Source organism: Bombina bombina, chromosome 6 (genome assembly GCF_027579735.1).
Source record: "Bombina bombina isolate aBomBom1 chromosome 6, aBomBom1.pri, whole genome shotgun sequence".
Taxonomy (NCBI): Eukaryota; Metazoa; Chordata; class Amphibia; order Anura; family Bombinatoridae; genus Bombina; species Bombina bombina.
Genome location: NC_069504.1, coordinates 346,861,071 through 346,875,198, shown reverse-complemented (window position 1 = coordinate 346,875,198; position 14,128 = coordinate 346,861,071). Strand labels below are relative to the sequence as shown.

Genomic DNA, 14,128 nt, shown 5'->3' with positions numbered 1-14,128 from the left:
GTGCACCCTTCCCTTGTTCCCAGTTTGTTTGGATTTGAAAGCTTGCATTGTGTGGCTGTCTGAAGAGGTACCTGGGCTTTTCCTATTTGGCCAGATGTGGTAACTAACCTTTTCATTTCTGCTTTTAAATCTTAGCTGAGAGCTTGTTAGTGAGTGCTGGGTTTTCTCTTTGTGTTATATATATATATATATATATATATATATACATGTGTGTGTGTATATGTATATGTGTGTATATATATATATATATATATATATATATATATATATATATATATATATATAGATATATATATAGATATATATATATACATACACATATACATACACTGTCCAGAAGAGAGCACTCTCACCTCAGTATTCAGCTGCCAGGGTGCCAACAGTTAAATATATAGAGAACATAAGGAGGCACTCTCTGGTCTTTTAATAAGTGAAATTTAATATATCAAGCGTGACGTTTAGGGGACATACTCCCCTTCCTCAGAAAAGCAAACGCAAACCACAAGTGGCAATTTAAACAGTGTAAGCCCCACCCTAAGTGAGAGAAATTGCGCCAAAATCGTAACCATGGCAATTCTCAGTAAACAAAAGCATTCAAAAATATATGTTGCATTAGATACACATCACATTAGTATATTTCATAAATATATATATCATCACTCTCAGTGTATATGATCATAATTGTTCATGTATACACAAACCAAGCAAAAATAAAAATAATAAGGTGACCATTTAAACTACAAAAGTGTTAAGTGAAAAACACACAGTGCTTATTAGACAGCGTCATCAGCATGTATAGGGGGCATAATGGATCTTGTCACACTTACAAAGCAAACTCATAAGGCATATATTTGGGCACATCATTCGCATAGTACACATAATACACATAATTCCTTCAAGGTTCATAAAAGAAGCTTGTATATAGTTTATTACCTTCTAACTTGCATTTCTGGAGCTTCTAAACATCAGAGTCTCCTGTCAATGGCGTGCAGCATCGCCATAGTATCGCTGTGTAGCGTTCATCAAGTCCCATACCAATGACGTAATCAAAGGGGGACATACCTTGGATACTCCACGTCGTTGCCCTGACAACCAAAAGGCATGTATAGGAGTCAGCGCTCCCACAGGGTGACCGGTTTCCATAATGGAATAGGCTGTATTGCTGACAGCTACAGTGCTACACTGTTAGTGTGTGGAGCACTGCCGAGGCAAACAATTAAGTAAATGATTAGTGGGAAATCTGCTAATGGTAGATACAGGGATGATGACACAATAAAAAGTATTACAATAAAAAGTATCAATGGCATTACATGTATACATAATAACGTCATATGTAACAGAGAAAAACATAAGGCAACACGCACAATGAAGTACTGTGAAGTACTCAAGTGCCACACTATATCTGAATAATTTGTAAGAGTGCCCACTGGTAAAAGATGATTATAGCAACGGTACCTGCAGAAAAATTGATTATAGCAGTGGTATAAGCAGAAATTCATTATAGCAACGGTACAAGCAAAAATACTCCCCTACCTCAAATTATCTATATATGGCAATGAGCCCACGGGGGATACAGGATTCTAAACATTATGGGGTAACCTATCTTATGTACTAGGTACATCCAAATTATCGAAAGCCTATAGACTAATAATGCTAAGCCCTTTTAGGGGAGAGAGGAAGGAACATATTTATATAAAGGACATACTCAAAAAGGCCATAGTGCTGTTGGTCATCGTATATAGGCCTGGTAGAGGTATTGAATCAAGCTGGGTAATTCAAATAAAATAAACTAAATAGATACATGAATAATAAATAAATAAATAAATAGGAAAATTCTATGGCACCGTGGTCTCATTTAATAGAATAGAATCATAGACTCTCATATGATATGTCCATATGATTTAAGTGTCCTAGGTTGGCGGTATAGGCATTCAATCTTCTCCATCTGGTAATCCCTTATAAGAAACATCTGGTAATCCTTTATGAGAAACATCTGCCAGTCCAGGCTAACATTAAGTCCCTTTGGATGGAGGGTGTTCAATTTAAACATCCACTTGGACACTCTGCGATTTCTGTCACCTCCTCTTGGGAGTATAGGCACATGATCAATTAACTTGAACAGCAGGTCCTGTAGCGTGTGTCCTTTTGTAGCAAAGTGGTGAGCCACCGGTTGGTCACTTTTATTGTTCTTTATTGCCATTCTAATGGAGGACCTGTGGTTTGCCATGCAGGTTCAGGCATCATCTGCTATTTTTCCTATGTAAAAAAGGCCACATGGGCAGTTAATCATGTAAACTACTAAAGGTGTAGTGCATGTAAGGTAATGTTGGATGTGGAACTTTTGATTAGTGTCCGGATGTCGGAACGTGTATCCTGGGATCATGGCATGTGGTACCGCCTATGCATTGAAAACATCCTTTTTTGGAATTTGTCAGCCATGTGTTCTTTGCATAACAATGTTTAGGATCAGTCAAAATCAATTCGTCCTTAAGTTCCGATTCCTTTTGAAACCCAACTCCTTAAAAGGTAAAGTAGGATTGCTCTGGATAATGTGCCAGTGTTCTTTTATACTGTGTCCGATGTTTTTAGTATCAGGACAATATTTATTCACAAAGACCATGCGTTTCTTGGATTCCTTCTCCTTGTGACCAAATATTATCTTGATACTAAAAACATCGGACACAGTATAAAAGAACACTGGCACATTATCCAGAGCGATCCTACTTTACCTTTTAAGGAGTGGGATAGCCCAAGGGTGGGTTTCAAAAGGAATTGGAATTTAAGGGACCAATTGGTATTGACTGATCCTAAACATTGTTATGCAAAGAACACATGGCTGACAAATTCCAAAAAGGGATGTTTTCGATGCATAGGCTGTACCACATGCCATGCAATAATCCCAGGATCCATGTTCTGACATCCGGACACTAATCAAAAGTTCCACATCCAACATTACCTTACATGCACTACACCTTTTGTAGTTTACATGATTAACTGCCCATGTGGCCTTTTTTACATAGGAAAAACGGCAGGTCCTCCATTAGAATGGCAATAAAGAATAAAAAAAGTGACCAACCAGTGGCTCACCCCTTTGCTACAAAAGGACACACGGTATAGGACCTGCGGGAAGGTGACAGACATTGCAAATTACTGCAAATAGAGTCCAAGTGGATATTTAAATTGAACACCCTCCACCCAAAGGGACTTGATTTTAGCCTGGACTGGCATTGCTTCTTATAAAGGATTACCAGCTGTTTCTCGTAAAGGATTACCAGATGTTCCTATAAAGGATTACCAGATGTTTCTTATAATGGATTACCAGATGGAGAAGATCAAATGACTATACCGCCAACCTGGGACACTTAAATCATATGGACATTTCTAAATCATATGAGAGTCTATGATTCCATTCTATTATATGAGAGACCACGGTGCCATAGAATTGTCCTATTTATTTATTTATTATTAATTTATCTATTTAGTTTATTTTATTTGAATTACCCAGCTTGATACTATACCCCTACCAGGCCTATATACGATGACCAACAGCACTATGGCCTTTTGAGTTTGTCCTTCAAATAAATATGTTCCTTCACCTCTCCCCTAAAAGGGTTTAGCATTATTAGTCTATAGGCTTTCGATAATTTGGATGTACCTAGTACATAAGATAGGTTACCCCATAATGTTTAGAATCCTGTATCCCCCGTGGGCTCATTGCCATATATAGATAATTTGAGGTAGCGGAGTATTTTTGCTTGTACCACTGCTTTAATTAATTTCTGCTTATACCGCTGCTAATGCAATAGATATTTTTGAATGCTTTTATTTACTGAGGATTGGCGCAATTTCTCTCACTGAGGGTGAGACTTACACTGTTTAAATTGCCACTTGTGGTTTGTGTTTGCTTGTCTGAGGAAGGGGAGTGTGTCCCCGAAACGTCACGCTTGATATATTAAATTTCACTTATTAAAAGACCAGAGAGTGCCTCCTTATGTTCTCTCTCTCTCTCTCTCTCTCTCTCTCTATATATATATATATATATATATATATATGTCTTACTATTTGTATGTGCATACATGTCGAAATATGTGTTTTTATGTGTTTTATATATATATATATATATTTATATAACACATAAAAACACATATATTGACATGTATACATATACACATACAAATAGTAAGACACACACATATATATATATATATATATATATATATATATATATATATATATATATATAAATACACACATACACACACACACACATACATACACATAAGCCCTTTTCAGTCCAACACATATCCCTTACATATTTTTCGATGTTAAACTTATTTATTTATTAAATGTGTTTATATGTGAGTGTAATACTTTATTTTAATATGTTTTATATGTTTTTATTTTTACTTTTATTTTAGCCCTAACACTTTACCTCAGGTCTTCGGTCGACCTAATTTTTCTAGCTTGCTTTGACTATTGCTTGAGCACAACCCATAACTTTCAACTTGTAATATCAGCAATTTTTAGCACTGTTGCCATCTCCTGTAATAGAATAGGGTGAGCTAAAAGGGATGTCGGTCACACTAACCTTCTCTGCTAAATCTGTTTTGCAATGGACATGTAAAATCAATGTTTGCGCTAATTTTAGCACACTCCAGTGATATAGATATTACTGCACTTGTAATCTGAGCCTTTTTACCTCTCTATGGATTGTGAGACAAATGCACTGTTTATATCATCGAGTATACACTAAATTGCAACAGATCTGCATCCTAAATATGTTTTTAAAACTTCAAAAGCTTATTTTTAGCACAATGTACAGGGTTATGCAAATGAGAATAAATCAGTTGAAAGCTCTGTTTAGTGAGTGCAGGAGAAGCCTCATTTTTTAGTTATTTTATAACAAAATCTAGCAAAATTAATAATTAATGTATATTTCAAAGTTGTTTTATTTTCTTTAATTAGATGTCAATTTATGGGGGATTTGGGAATTAATGTTTTAATGCAATGTCCCTTTAAGCATTAAGAAATGTATTTTGTTTATCTGTAGGACTGAACCGCTTGCTTTCAAACTGCACCTATGAAGCGGCGTTTCCTCTACATGAGGTATGTGCTTTTATAGACATTAGATTAATAGAACAGAGGTACATTCTAATACAAAACTAAAAGGCTTTGGTTCATTAGAGCAGGACATTTTTGCTTTAGTATTCCTTGTTTATTATTTGTTTAACCCACTTCACAGGAGTTAAACATAAGGTCCACATTGCAGCTCTGGAACAGGAGACATCCAGTGAGCAGAGTAGGAGGTGCAGACGCATGTAGTTGCCAGTCACCAATGATGTCCTGCTTAGTTCCTATAGTGTGGTTTGCTCCTAAACAGACTTTAACTAACTGGGTTATACCCATAGAGATTGATCACAATGCATTGTGCATATTTATCTTCACGTTAAAGGGATATGAAACATGTTTTTTGTTGAAGAGATACCTAGGTAGGTTTCAGGAGCAATACATGGCAGGAAATAGTGCTTTCATCTAGTGCTCTAGCAAATTGATAACATTCTTGCAAAATTTCTGCCATATTGTGCTCCAGAAATGGGCAGACTGTTGAGCTTACGTCCCTGCTTTAAGAAAAATGATTAATAGAAGTAAATTAGAAAGTCGTTTAAAATGTAACACTGTATCTGAATCATGAAATAAAATTTGGTATTTCATATTCCTTTAACTGCTGCAGATGAGCCATTTTCCATGTAGATCACAATTAGCCACTTTAATTGTTTCTTGCAGACACTTTTATTATTAAAAGGTGAAAATTGTCCTATGCTTAAAGGGACAGTACACTGTAAAATTGTTTTTATATGAATGTATTTTCAATGACTTGTTATACCAGCTGCAGAGTATAAAATTTATGAAAAATTGCATTTTTCAGTTTATTTGTGTATATGAAATAGCTGGTTTTGTGCTTTTAAGCCACAACCTATTACAATGGGTTGAGCTTCAGGTAATATCAGATCTCATTATGTTATCACTTTTATGTACACAGACTTGCTTCCTTATCTTATATTTGTCTAGCAAATCAAAGCTCAGTACTTAGAGAGAACAATAGAAAATTATCATTTTATTACTTAACTATCATGCCCCCCACTGAGAGTGTAATCTATTCTGCTGGCTGTGTTTACTTAGGCTATTCAATAGAATATACTCCAGTATAGAAACTTTCAGTATAGGTTGGGATACCACAGGCTAAATCGGCTATTTAAAATGCCAAAATAGGGGTAAAGGAGCTACTTGTAAACAATTTTAAAACACTCCAGCATGTAAAATGAATCATTTGGAAAAATTTAAAGGTGAGAAATTTTTTGGGTGAACTGTCCCTTTAATTAAAAAAAAATCCAAAGAGAGTAGCAGCAAAAAATGTGTTTATTGGGCACAACACAACATTAACAGCAACGTTTCGGTATTGCTACCTTATTCATGCTCATGAGCATGAATAAGGTAGCAATACCGAAACGTTGCTGTTAATGTTGTGTTGTGCCCAATAAACACATTTTTTGCAGCATGAATAAGGTAGCAATACCGAAACGTTGCTGTTAATGTTGTGTTGTGCCCAATAAACACATTTTTTGCTGCTACTCTCTTTGGATTTTTTTTGGATTGATGCTTCAGAGACTGGAGTGGGTCTCTTGAGTAGCTGGCAAAGGGACCGTTGTGTGCTGAGTCATTGACTTTTAATTTTGGATTCTGTCCCTTTAATTGCCAGCTGTTTTTCTGATCACAGTCCGAACTCAAGATATCTCTTTTATTGAATTTCACAGCTAGAAGGACTTGATAAAACCCAGACAATATTTATTGACTTATTGCCGAGTATCCCATTTTTTTTCGATGTAACATTGATTTTGCGCATGGGCAAAACACATGATGCCATATTGGATGACTTTAGGAATCAATGCCACGAAACAGATATATAAACAAACACATCATGTTTAACCAATTAAACTTAAAAATGTGATAATAAGCACTTTCCCACTTATTAAAATTGAGTAAAATTAATAACCCAACAAACACACTTGCCCTCTAAACCAATAATACCCCTGCAAAACATCATTGCAAGTCAACAACTAATAACAGAAAAGTATGTGCCCAAAGAAGAACTATAAACTGAAAAATGTATTAATAATATAAGAAACGCAGGAGAGCTCAAAACAAAACCCCTAATAGACCACCCAAAAGAAAGTGTCTTGTGATTGACAGTAAGGGTAGTGCTCTAGCCTTTGATTGGTGGTTTTATCTGGTTCAGTTGTATTGGTTATAGCATGTGTCCCATTATTCTCTTTACAGTGGCATTCATGTTATTGTTAAGTTTTACTTGTTTTCCTTTAAAATGCTGTTCTTGAATAAGAAAAGAAGGATAAAGAAAAAAAAAATAAGTTTATGAGTTGCCAAATTAAGAATTATGTATAACAATTCATGAAATACTTTACAATCTAATGAGAATATTATATTTTAAAATGCATTATCTATAATTTATTATGTAAAGTTTATTTTCATAAATAGGTGGTTATAAAAATCTAAAATGTAATGTTTGTAAAATGAATTTCTGATACTGATCTTGTAACTTTCTATCTGGATTAAAGCATTGCTGGGCATTTATGGGACTTTAAACTTGTTCAAAATGTCACTTTTGTTATAGTGCATATAGCATTTCTGAAAATGTTTATTTTTTCTCCATACCCAGTGTGAATTTGCTGTTGAATCAACTTGTTTTTTTATGACTAGTAAGAAACTATTATATGTTTTGCATTTAAGGGAAGTTATCGAAGCAAAAACTCGATAAAAACGCATGGAGCAGAAAATCACAGACATCTCTTGTTTGAGTGCTGGGCATCCTGGGGAGTTTGGTATAAATATCAGCCACTTGACCTTGTACGGTAAATATATTTATTATCATCTACTATAACTAGCATTTTCAAACATCTTGTAAGTAGATATAAAATATACTAGCTATCAATGTTTATTTATTTGTAGTGTATGACTTTCTAACGACATGAAATCCAAATTATTTCTTTCATGACTCAGGCAGAGTATACAGTTTTAAACAACTTCCTATTTTACTTCTATTATCTAACTTGGTTAGTTCTCTTGATATCCTATGTTGAAAACCAAACCTAGGTAAGTTTAGGAGCTGTGAGCCAGCTGCTGGTTGGTGGATGCACATATATGTCATTGGCTTACCGATGTGTTTAACTAGCTCCCAGTAGTACATTGCTGCTCCTCCAACAAAGAATACCAAGAGAATCAAGCAAAATTGATAAAAGAAATAAATTGGAAAGTTGTTAATAATTGGGTTCTCTATCTAAATTATAAATAAGAAACAAATTGGGTTTTATGTCCCTTTAAGGTTCTTGGACAATTACTTTTCATTGACTTTTAATAATAAAATAAATATATTTTAACTTCATTCTACATTAACCCCTTAACGACCAACGACGTATGGGGTACGTCCTGCAAAAAAATGCAGTTAATGACCAAGGACGTACCCCATACGTCGTTGGTCTTTGAAAGCAGTGGAAGCGATCCTGATCACTTCCAACTGCTTTCATGTTATAGCAGTGATGCCTCGATATTGAGGCATCCTGCTATAACATTTTTTAGCCGTCCGATGCAGAGAGAGCCACCCTGTGGCCCTCTCTGCATCGGCCATTGATGGCCATGTTCGTTGGTGGGTGGGAGCTTACCCAGGGAGGCGGGTGGGCGGCCATCGGTGGGAAGGGGGGCGGGATCGAGTGCGGGTGCACGCGCGTGAACTGGAGCGGGTGCGCGCGCGTGCACGGGAGCGGGGGCGCGCGCGCGCGCGGGTGGGAACCCTACACTATGGAACAATAATGGTACTCGGTGGGAGCACAAGGTTTTACTCGGTGGGAGTGAGGGTGGGCATTTAAAAAATGTTGAGCGATCTGGCAGGGGTTGGGGGGTTGGGGGTTGAGGGAGGGCAGCTACACTACAGAAAATAGTATGTTTTAAAAAATAAATAAAAAAAAAACATATTTGATTTCAAACTGGGCACTGGCAGACAGCTGCCAGTACCCAATATGGCGCAATAAGGCAGAGAGAGGGGGGGTAGAGAGCAGTTTGGGGGGGATCAGGGAGGTTGGGGGCTAAGGGAGGATACTACAGAACAGAATTATTATTTAAAAAAAAAAAAAACCAAAAAAAACCTCTTATTTTAGTACTGGCAGACTTACTGCCAGTACTTAAGATGGCGGGGACAATTGTGGGGTGGGGGAGGGAAGAGAGCTGTTTGGGAGGGATCTGGGGGTGTGATGTGTCATGTGGGAGGTTGATACCTACACTAAAGCTAAAATTAACCCTGCAAGCTCCCTAAAAGCTCCCTAATTAACCCCTTCACTGCTGGGCATTATACACGTATGGTGCGCAGCAGCATTTAGCTGCCTTCTAATTACCAAAAAGCAAAGCCAAAGCCATATATGTCTGCTATTTCTGAACAAAGGGGATCCCAGAGAAGCTTTTACAACCATTTATGCCATAATTGCACAAGCTGTTTGTAAATAATTTTAGTGAGAAACCTAAAATTGGGAAAATTTTACGTTTTATTTTTATTTGTTCGCATTTGGCGGTGAAATGGTAGCATGAAATATACCAAAATGGGCCTAGATCAATACTTTGGGTTGTCTACTACACTACACTAAAGCTAAAATTAAAACTACAAGCTCCCTACATGCTCCCTAATTAACCCCTTCACTGCTGGGCATAATACACGTGTGGTGCGCAGCGGCATTTAGCGGCCTTCTAAATACCAAAAAGCGATGCCAAAGCCATATATGTCTGCTATTTTTGAACAAAGGGGATCCCAGAGAAACATTTACAACCATGTATGCCATAATTGCAGAAGTTGTTTGTAAATAATTTCAATGAGAAACCTAAAGTTTGTGAAAACATTTGTGAAAAAGTGAACATTTTTTTTTTATTTGATCGCATTTTGTAGTGAAATGGTGGCATGAAATATACCAAAATGGGCCTAGATCAATACTTTGGGATGTCTTCTAAAAAAATATATATACATGTCAAGGGATATTCAGGGATTCCAGACAGATATCAGGGTTCCAATGTAACTAGCGCTAATTTTGAAAAAAAGTGGTTTGGAAATAGCAAAGTGCTACTTGTATTTATTGCCCTATAACTTGCAAAAAAAGCAAAGAACATGTAAACATTGGGTATTTCTAAACTCAGGACAAAATTTAGAAACTATTTAGCATGGGTGTTTTTTGGTGGTTGTAGATGTGTAACAGATTTTGGGGGTCAAAGTTAGAAAAACTGCGTTTTTTTTCCATTTTTTCCTCATATTTTATAATTTTTTTTATGGTAAATTATAAGATATGATGAAAATAATGGTATCTTTAGAAAGCCCATTTAATGGCGAGAAAAACGGTATATAATATGCGTGGGTACAGTAAATGAGTAACAGGATAATTACAGCTAAACACAAACACCGCAGAAATGTAAAAATAGCCTTGGTCCCAAACGGACAGAAAATGGAAAAGTGCTGTGGTCATTAAGGGGTTAAAGGGACACTGACCCATTTTTTTTTTTCTTTTGTGGTTCAGATAGAGCATGAAATTTTAAGCAACTTTCTAATTTACTCCTATTATTACATTTTCTTCATTCTCTTGGTATCTTTATTTGAAATGCAAGAATCTAAGTTTAGATGCCGGCTCATTTTTGATGAACAACCTGGGTTGTCCTTGCTGATTGGTGGATAAATTCATGCACCAATAAAAAAGTGCTGTCCAGAGTTCTAAACCAAAAAAAGCTTAGATGCCTTTTTAAAAAAAAAATAAAGATAGCATGAGAATGAAGAAAAATTGATAATAGGAGTAAAGTTGCTTAAAATTGCATGCTCTATCTGAATCACGAAAGAAAAAATTGGGTTCAGTGTCCCTTTAACATGCTAATCATGCAGGTATTTACTATAAAAAATGTGCATGGTAAAAAATGTATAATGTGATGTTATAATCCAAATAGTAACAATAAAAGAAAATCTAAAGATATTTCTTAACATACATGGGGAAAAAATCAGGACACTTATATGCAAAAAAACAGGACACTAAATAAAACAATAAAAAATAGGTGTATTAGCCCAGGACCAGATGGTTTTTCAAATAAATATTAAAAAAACTTTAAAACAATTCTGGCCCGCACCTCACTAAGACCTAGATTTGGAGTTTGGCATTAGCCGTGAAAACCAGCGTTAGAGGCTCCTAACGCTGGTTTTAGGCTACCGCCGGTATTTGGAGTCACTCAAAATAGGGTCTAACGCTCACTTTTCATCCGCGACTTTTCCATACCGCAGATCCCCTTACGTAAATTGCGTATCCTATCTTTTCAATGGGATCTTTCTAACTCCGGTATTTAGAGTCGTTTCTGAAGTGAGCGTTAGACATCTAACGACAAAACTCCAGCCGCAGGAAAAAAGTCAGTAGTTAAGAGCTTTCTGGGCTAACGCCGGTTTATAAAGCTCTTAACTACTGTGCTCTAAAGTACACTAACACCCATAAACTACCTATGCACCCCTAAACCGAGGTCCCCCCACATCGCCGACACTCGAATAATTTTTTTAAACCCCTAATCTGCCGACCGCCACCTACGTTATCCTTATGTACCCCTAATCTGCTGCCCCTAACACCGCCGACCCCTGTATTATATTTATTAACCAGAATAGTTAAGTGTTTAGGAGCGCCTATTAAAAGGCTAAGTCTAAAGAGGGTATAAATAAATAAAAATATGTCGTTAAGTATACCAGCACAAGGAGCCCAAGTGTGTAAAGGGTATTTACAAGTTTAATATAGCTTTTAAATTAACAATTTATTAAGGCAATATCTTAGTGTCTATAATCGCAAACAGATTTACAAAAGCATAAAAGTATATGGATCCATATCACTTCATAAATAAACAAAAAACATTCACTGGTGTACTGTATCTAATAAAATCAATTTTACAGTCTATGATAAAACTGGTATGGATAAAGTCAAAAGGATGTACAGATGATACAGTAAAATACAATAGAATAAAATACAGTAAAATACGATAAAATACAAAAATAATGCAATATAATTCAGAAATGATGTAAAAAAGCAGCCAATGGGGATAGGTCGTGTGGCCTAGGATAAAAACAAATGTGTGAAAAAAGTATTCCTGATTTGATTTAAGAAAAAATGAAAAAATGTGATAATCTTTTTGAAAAATAAAGTGAAATGTTGTTTTTAGCCTGATGAAGGATGTGATAAGAATGTGTGAGTCCCCTCGTGAGAAATCAAAAAGTGTCCAATATTAAGTCAATAATCCACAAAAAAGTCACTTATAAAAAACAAAAATCCAAAATGTCAAAAAAATGATGAAATCCAAAAGAATTTAGTAGTGATAGTGTGATGTCCATAAAAGTCAAAAAAATGCCACCTGTGTTTATAGATCAAACTGTGAATAGCTGAAAAAATGGAAATCCAACTGACCAATTTCTTGAAAATATTGGATATAAGAAACAATGAATATAAAAAAGATATATAAAAAAAGAGAGAGATATAAAAAAAGAGGGTTATGAAAAATGTTTATAAAAAAATGTAAGACGATCCAATCCCTGTGAAAAAAGAAAAGTACAACATAGAGCAGTATCGTTTAAAATACGTTTGCACAAGTAGAAATAAAACTCACCATATATGCCAACGCGTTTCGGCCCACCAATAGGGCCTTTATCAAGACTGATATATGGTTGGTGAGAGTGCTTGCTTTATACTTGTTTGATTTATGACATTTGCGCCAAAATTCTCAATTGCGCCAAAAAACTTGCGCCAAAAATTCGCGCCAAAAGTAAGCCTTTGCACCCGGAAGTATAAGATAGACCGGATATGAGTAGCTTCGGTTTCGGATAAAAACATATATTACAATATTATGGCCCATATATAAGTCCTTTGTTTTAGACTCATTTTGTTAATGTCCCTTATAAGTAATAATTGGCAGTTGGGGACTTGTTGGGTGTCTTGTACCGGATGTTTACATTCTACCGGAAGTTAACTGAAACCGGAAGTTGTGCACTACAGTATGTGGGCCAAACCACAAGACCATTAAAAGATAGAATCAGAGTGCACATTCTACAAGTCGAACACGGCAACACTGAAACCGCCCTGTACAAACATTTTACCATCCATCATAAAAGCAACCTTAAAGATTTCAGCTACTATGGGATTCAACGAATAAGACCCAACTGGAGAGGCGGGGATTATGAAAGAAAACTTCTTGTAGCTGAATCAAGATGGATCTATGAACTTGATTGTCTCTATCCTAAAGGTCTTAATAATAAAGAAGACTTATCGCATCTATTACATCTCAAATGAAGGACCCCACATACCAAACACCTATAATAATTATAGATCTACACATAAATACCAACTTGAAGCGATAATAGCCGGTTGGTTGATTCAGGGCCCCGAAACCTTCCCCTATGCACAATTTTTAACAACAATTTTTAACAATTTTTAACAACAACAAAAATTTTTAACATTTTTAAAAAAATTTAAAAATTATATTCCATAAGCTTTCGTTTTTAACATTTCTTAATATTTTTAAGGTTTTTTTCAAAAAGACAACTCTATATCTTCTAATGTCTTTTTACATTCCCGACAATTTTATGATTTATATTTCTATATATATCCTGTCAACCTCGTTCATGTCAATTTTAAATACAACTTGATCTCTATGTCTAACTATCTGGATTTAATAACTCCTAAATAATAAGAGATGAAGTTACCACAACTATAGGTTATTCTCATAACTAAGATCATATTCCAATCTCGTTTTACACTCAGGTCAGAATTTATATGCGATTAAAATGAATAATTACAAACGAATCTCAGATTTGGAGACCACATCACAGTTTTAATCAAAAACTTTTTTATTGATTTTATGTTCACAGTTTTAATCAAAAACTTCTTTCTTTATTTATTTTATGTTCCTTATTTTATGTCATTTTAACAAAACAGGTGAATGATTCCCATACTAAACTCAAGATCCCACAATGTTTTCATTCACAAATCTCAGACACATGTCTACCGCCTCCCCGAGA

General features: G+C 35.5%; 1 protein-coding gene across 1 annotated transcript in view; it reads left to right on the top strand.

Moving 5' to 3' along the window:
* The window catches only part of ANO4 (anoctamin 4), a 675,069-nt gene that overhangs the window by 443,946 nt on the left and 216,995 nt on the right, over nucleotides 1-14,128 (top strand). Inside the window, 2 exon segments of the mRNA XM_053719254.1 lie at nucleotides 5,051-5,106; nucleotides 7,804-7,925. Coding sequence (XP_053575229.1) covers nucleotides 5,051-5,106; nucleotides 7,804-7,925 — 178 coding nt within the window.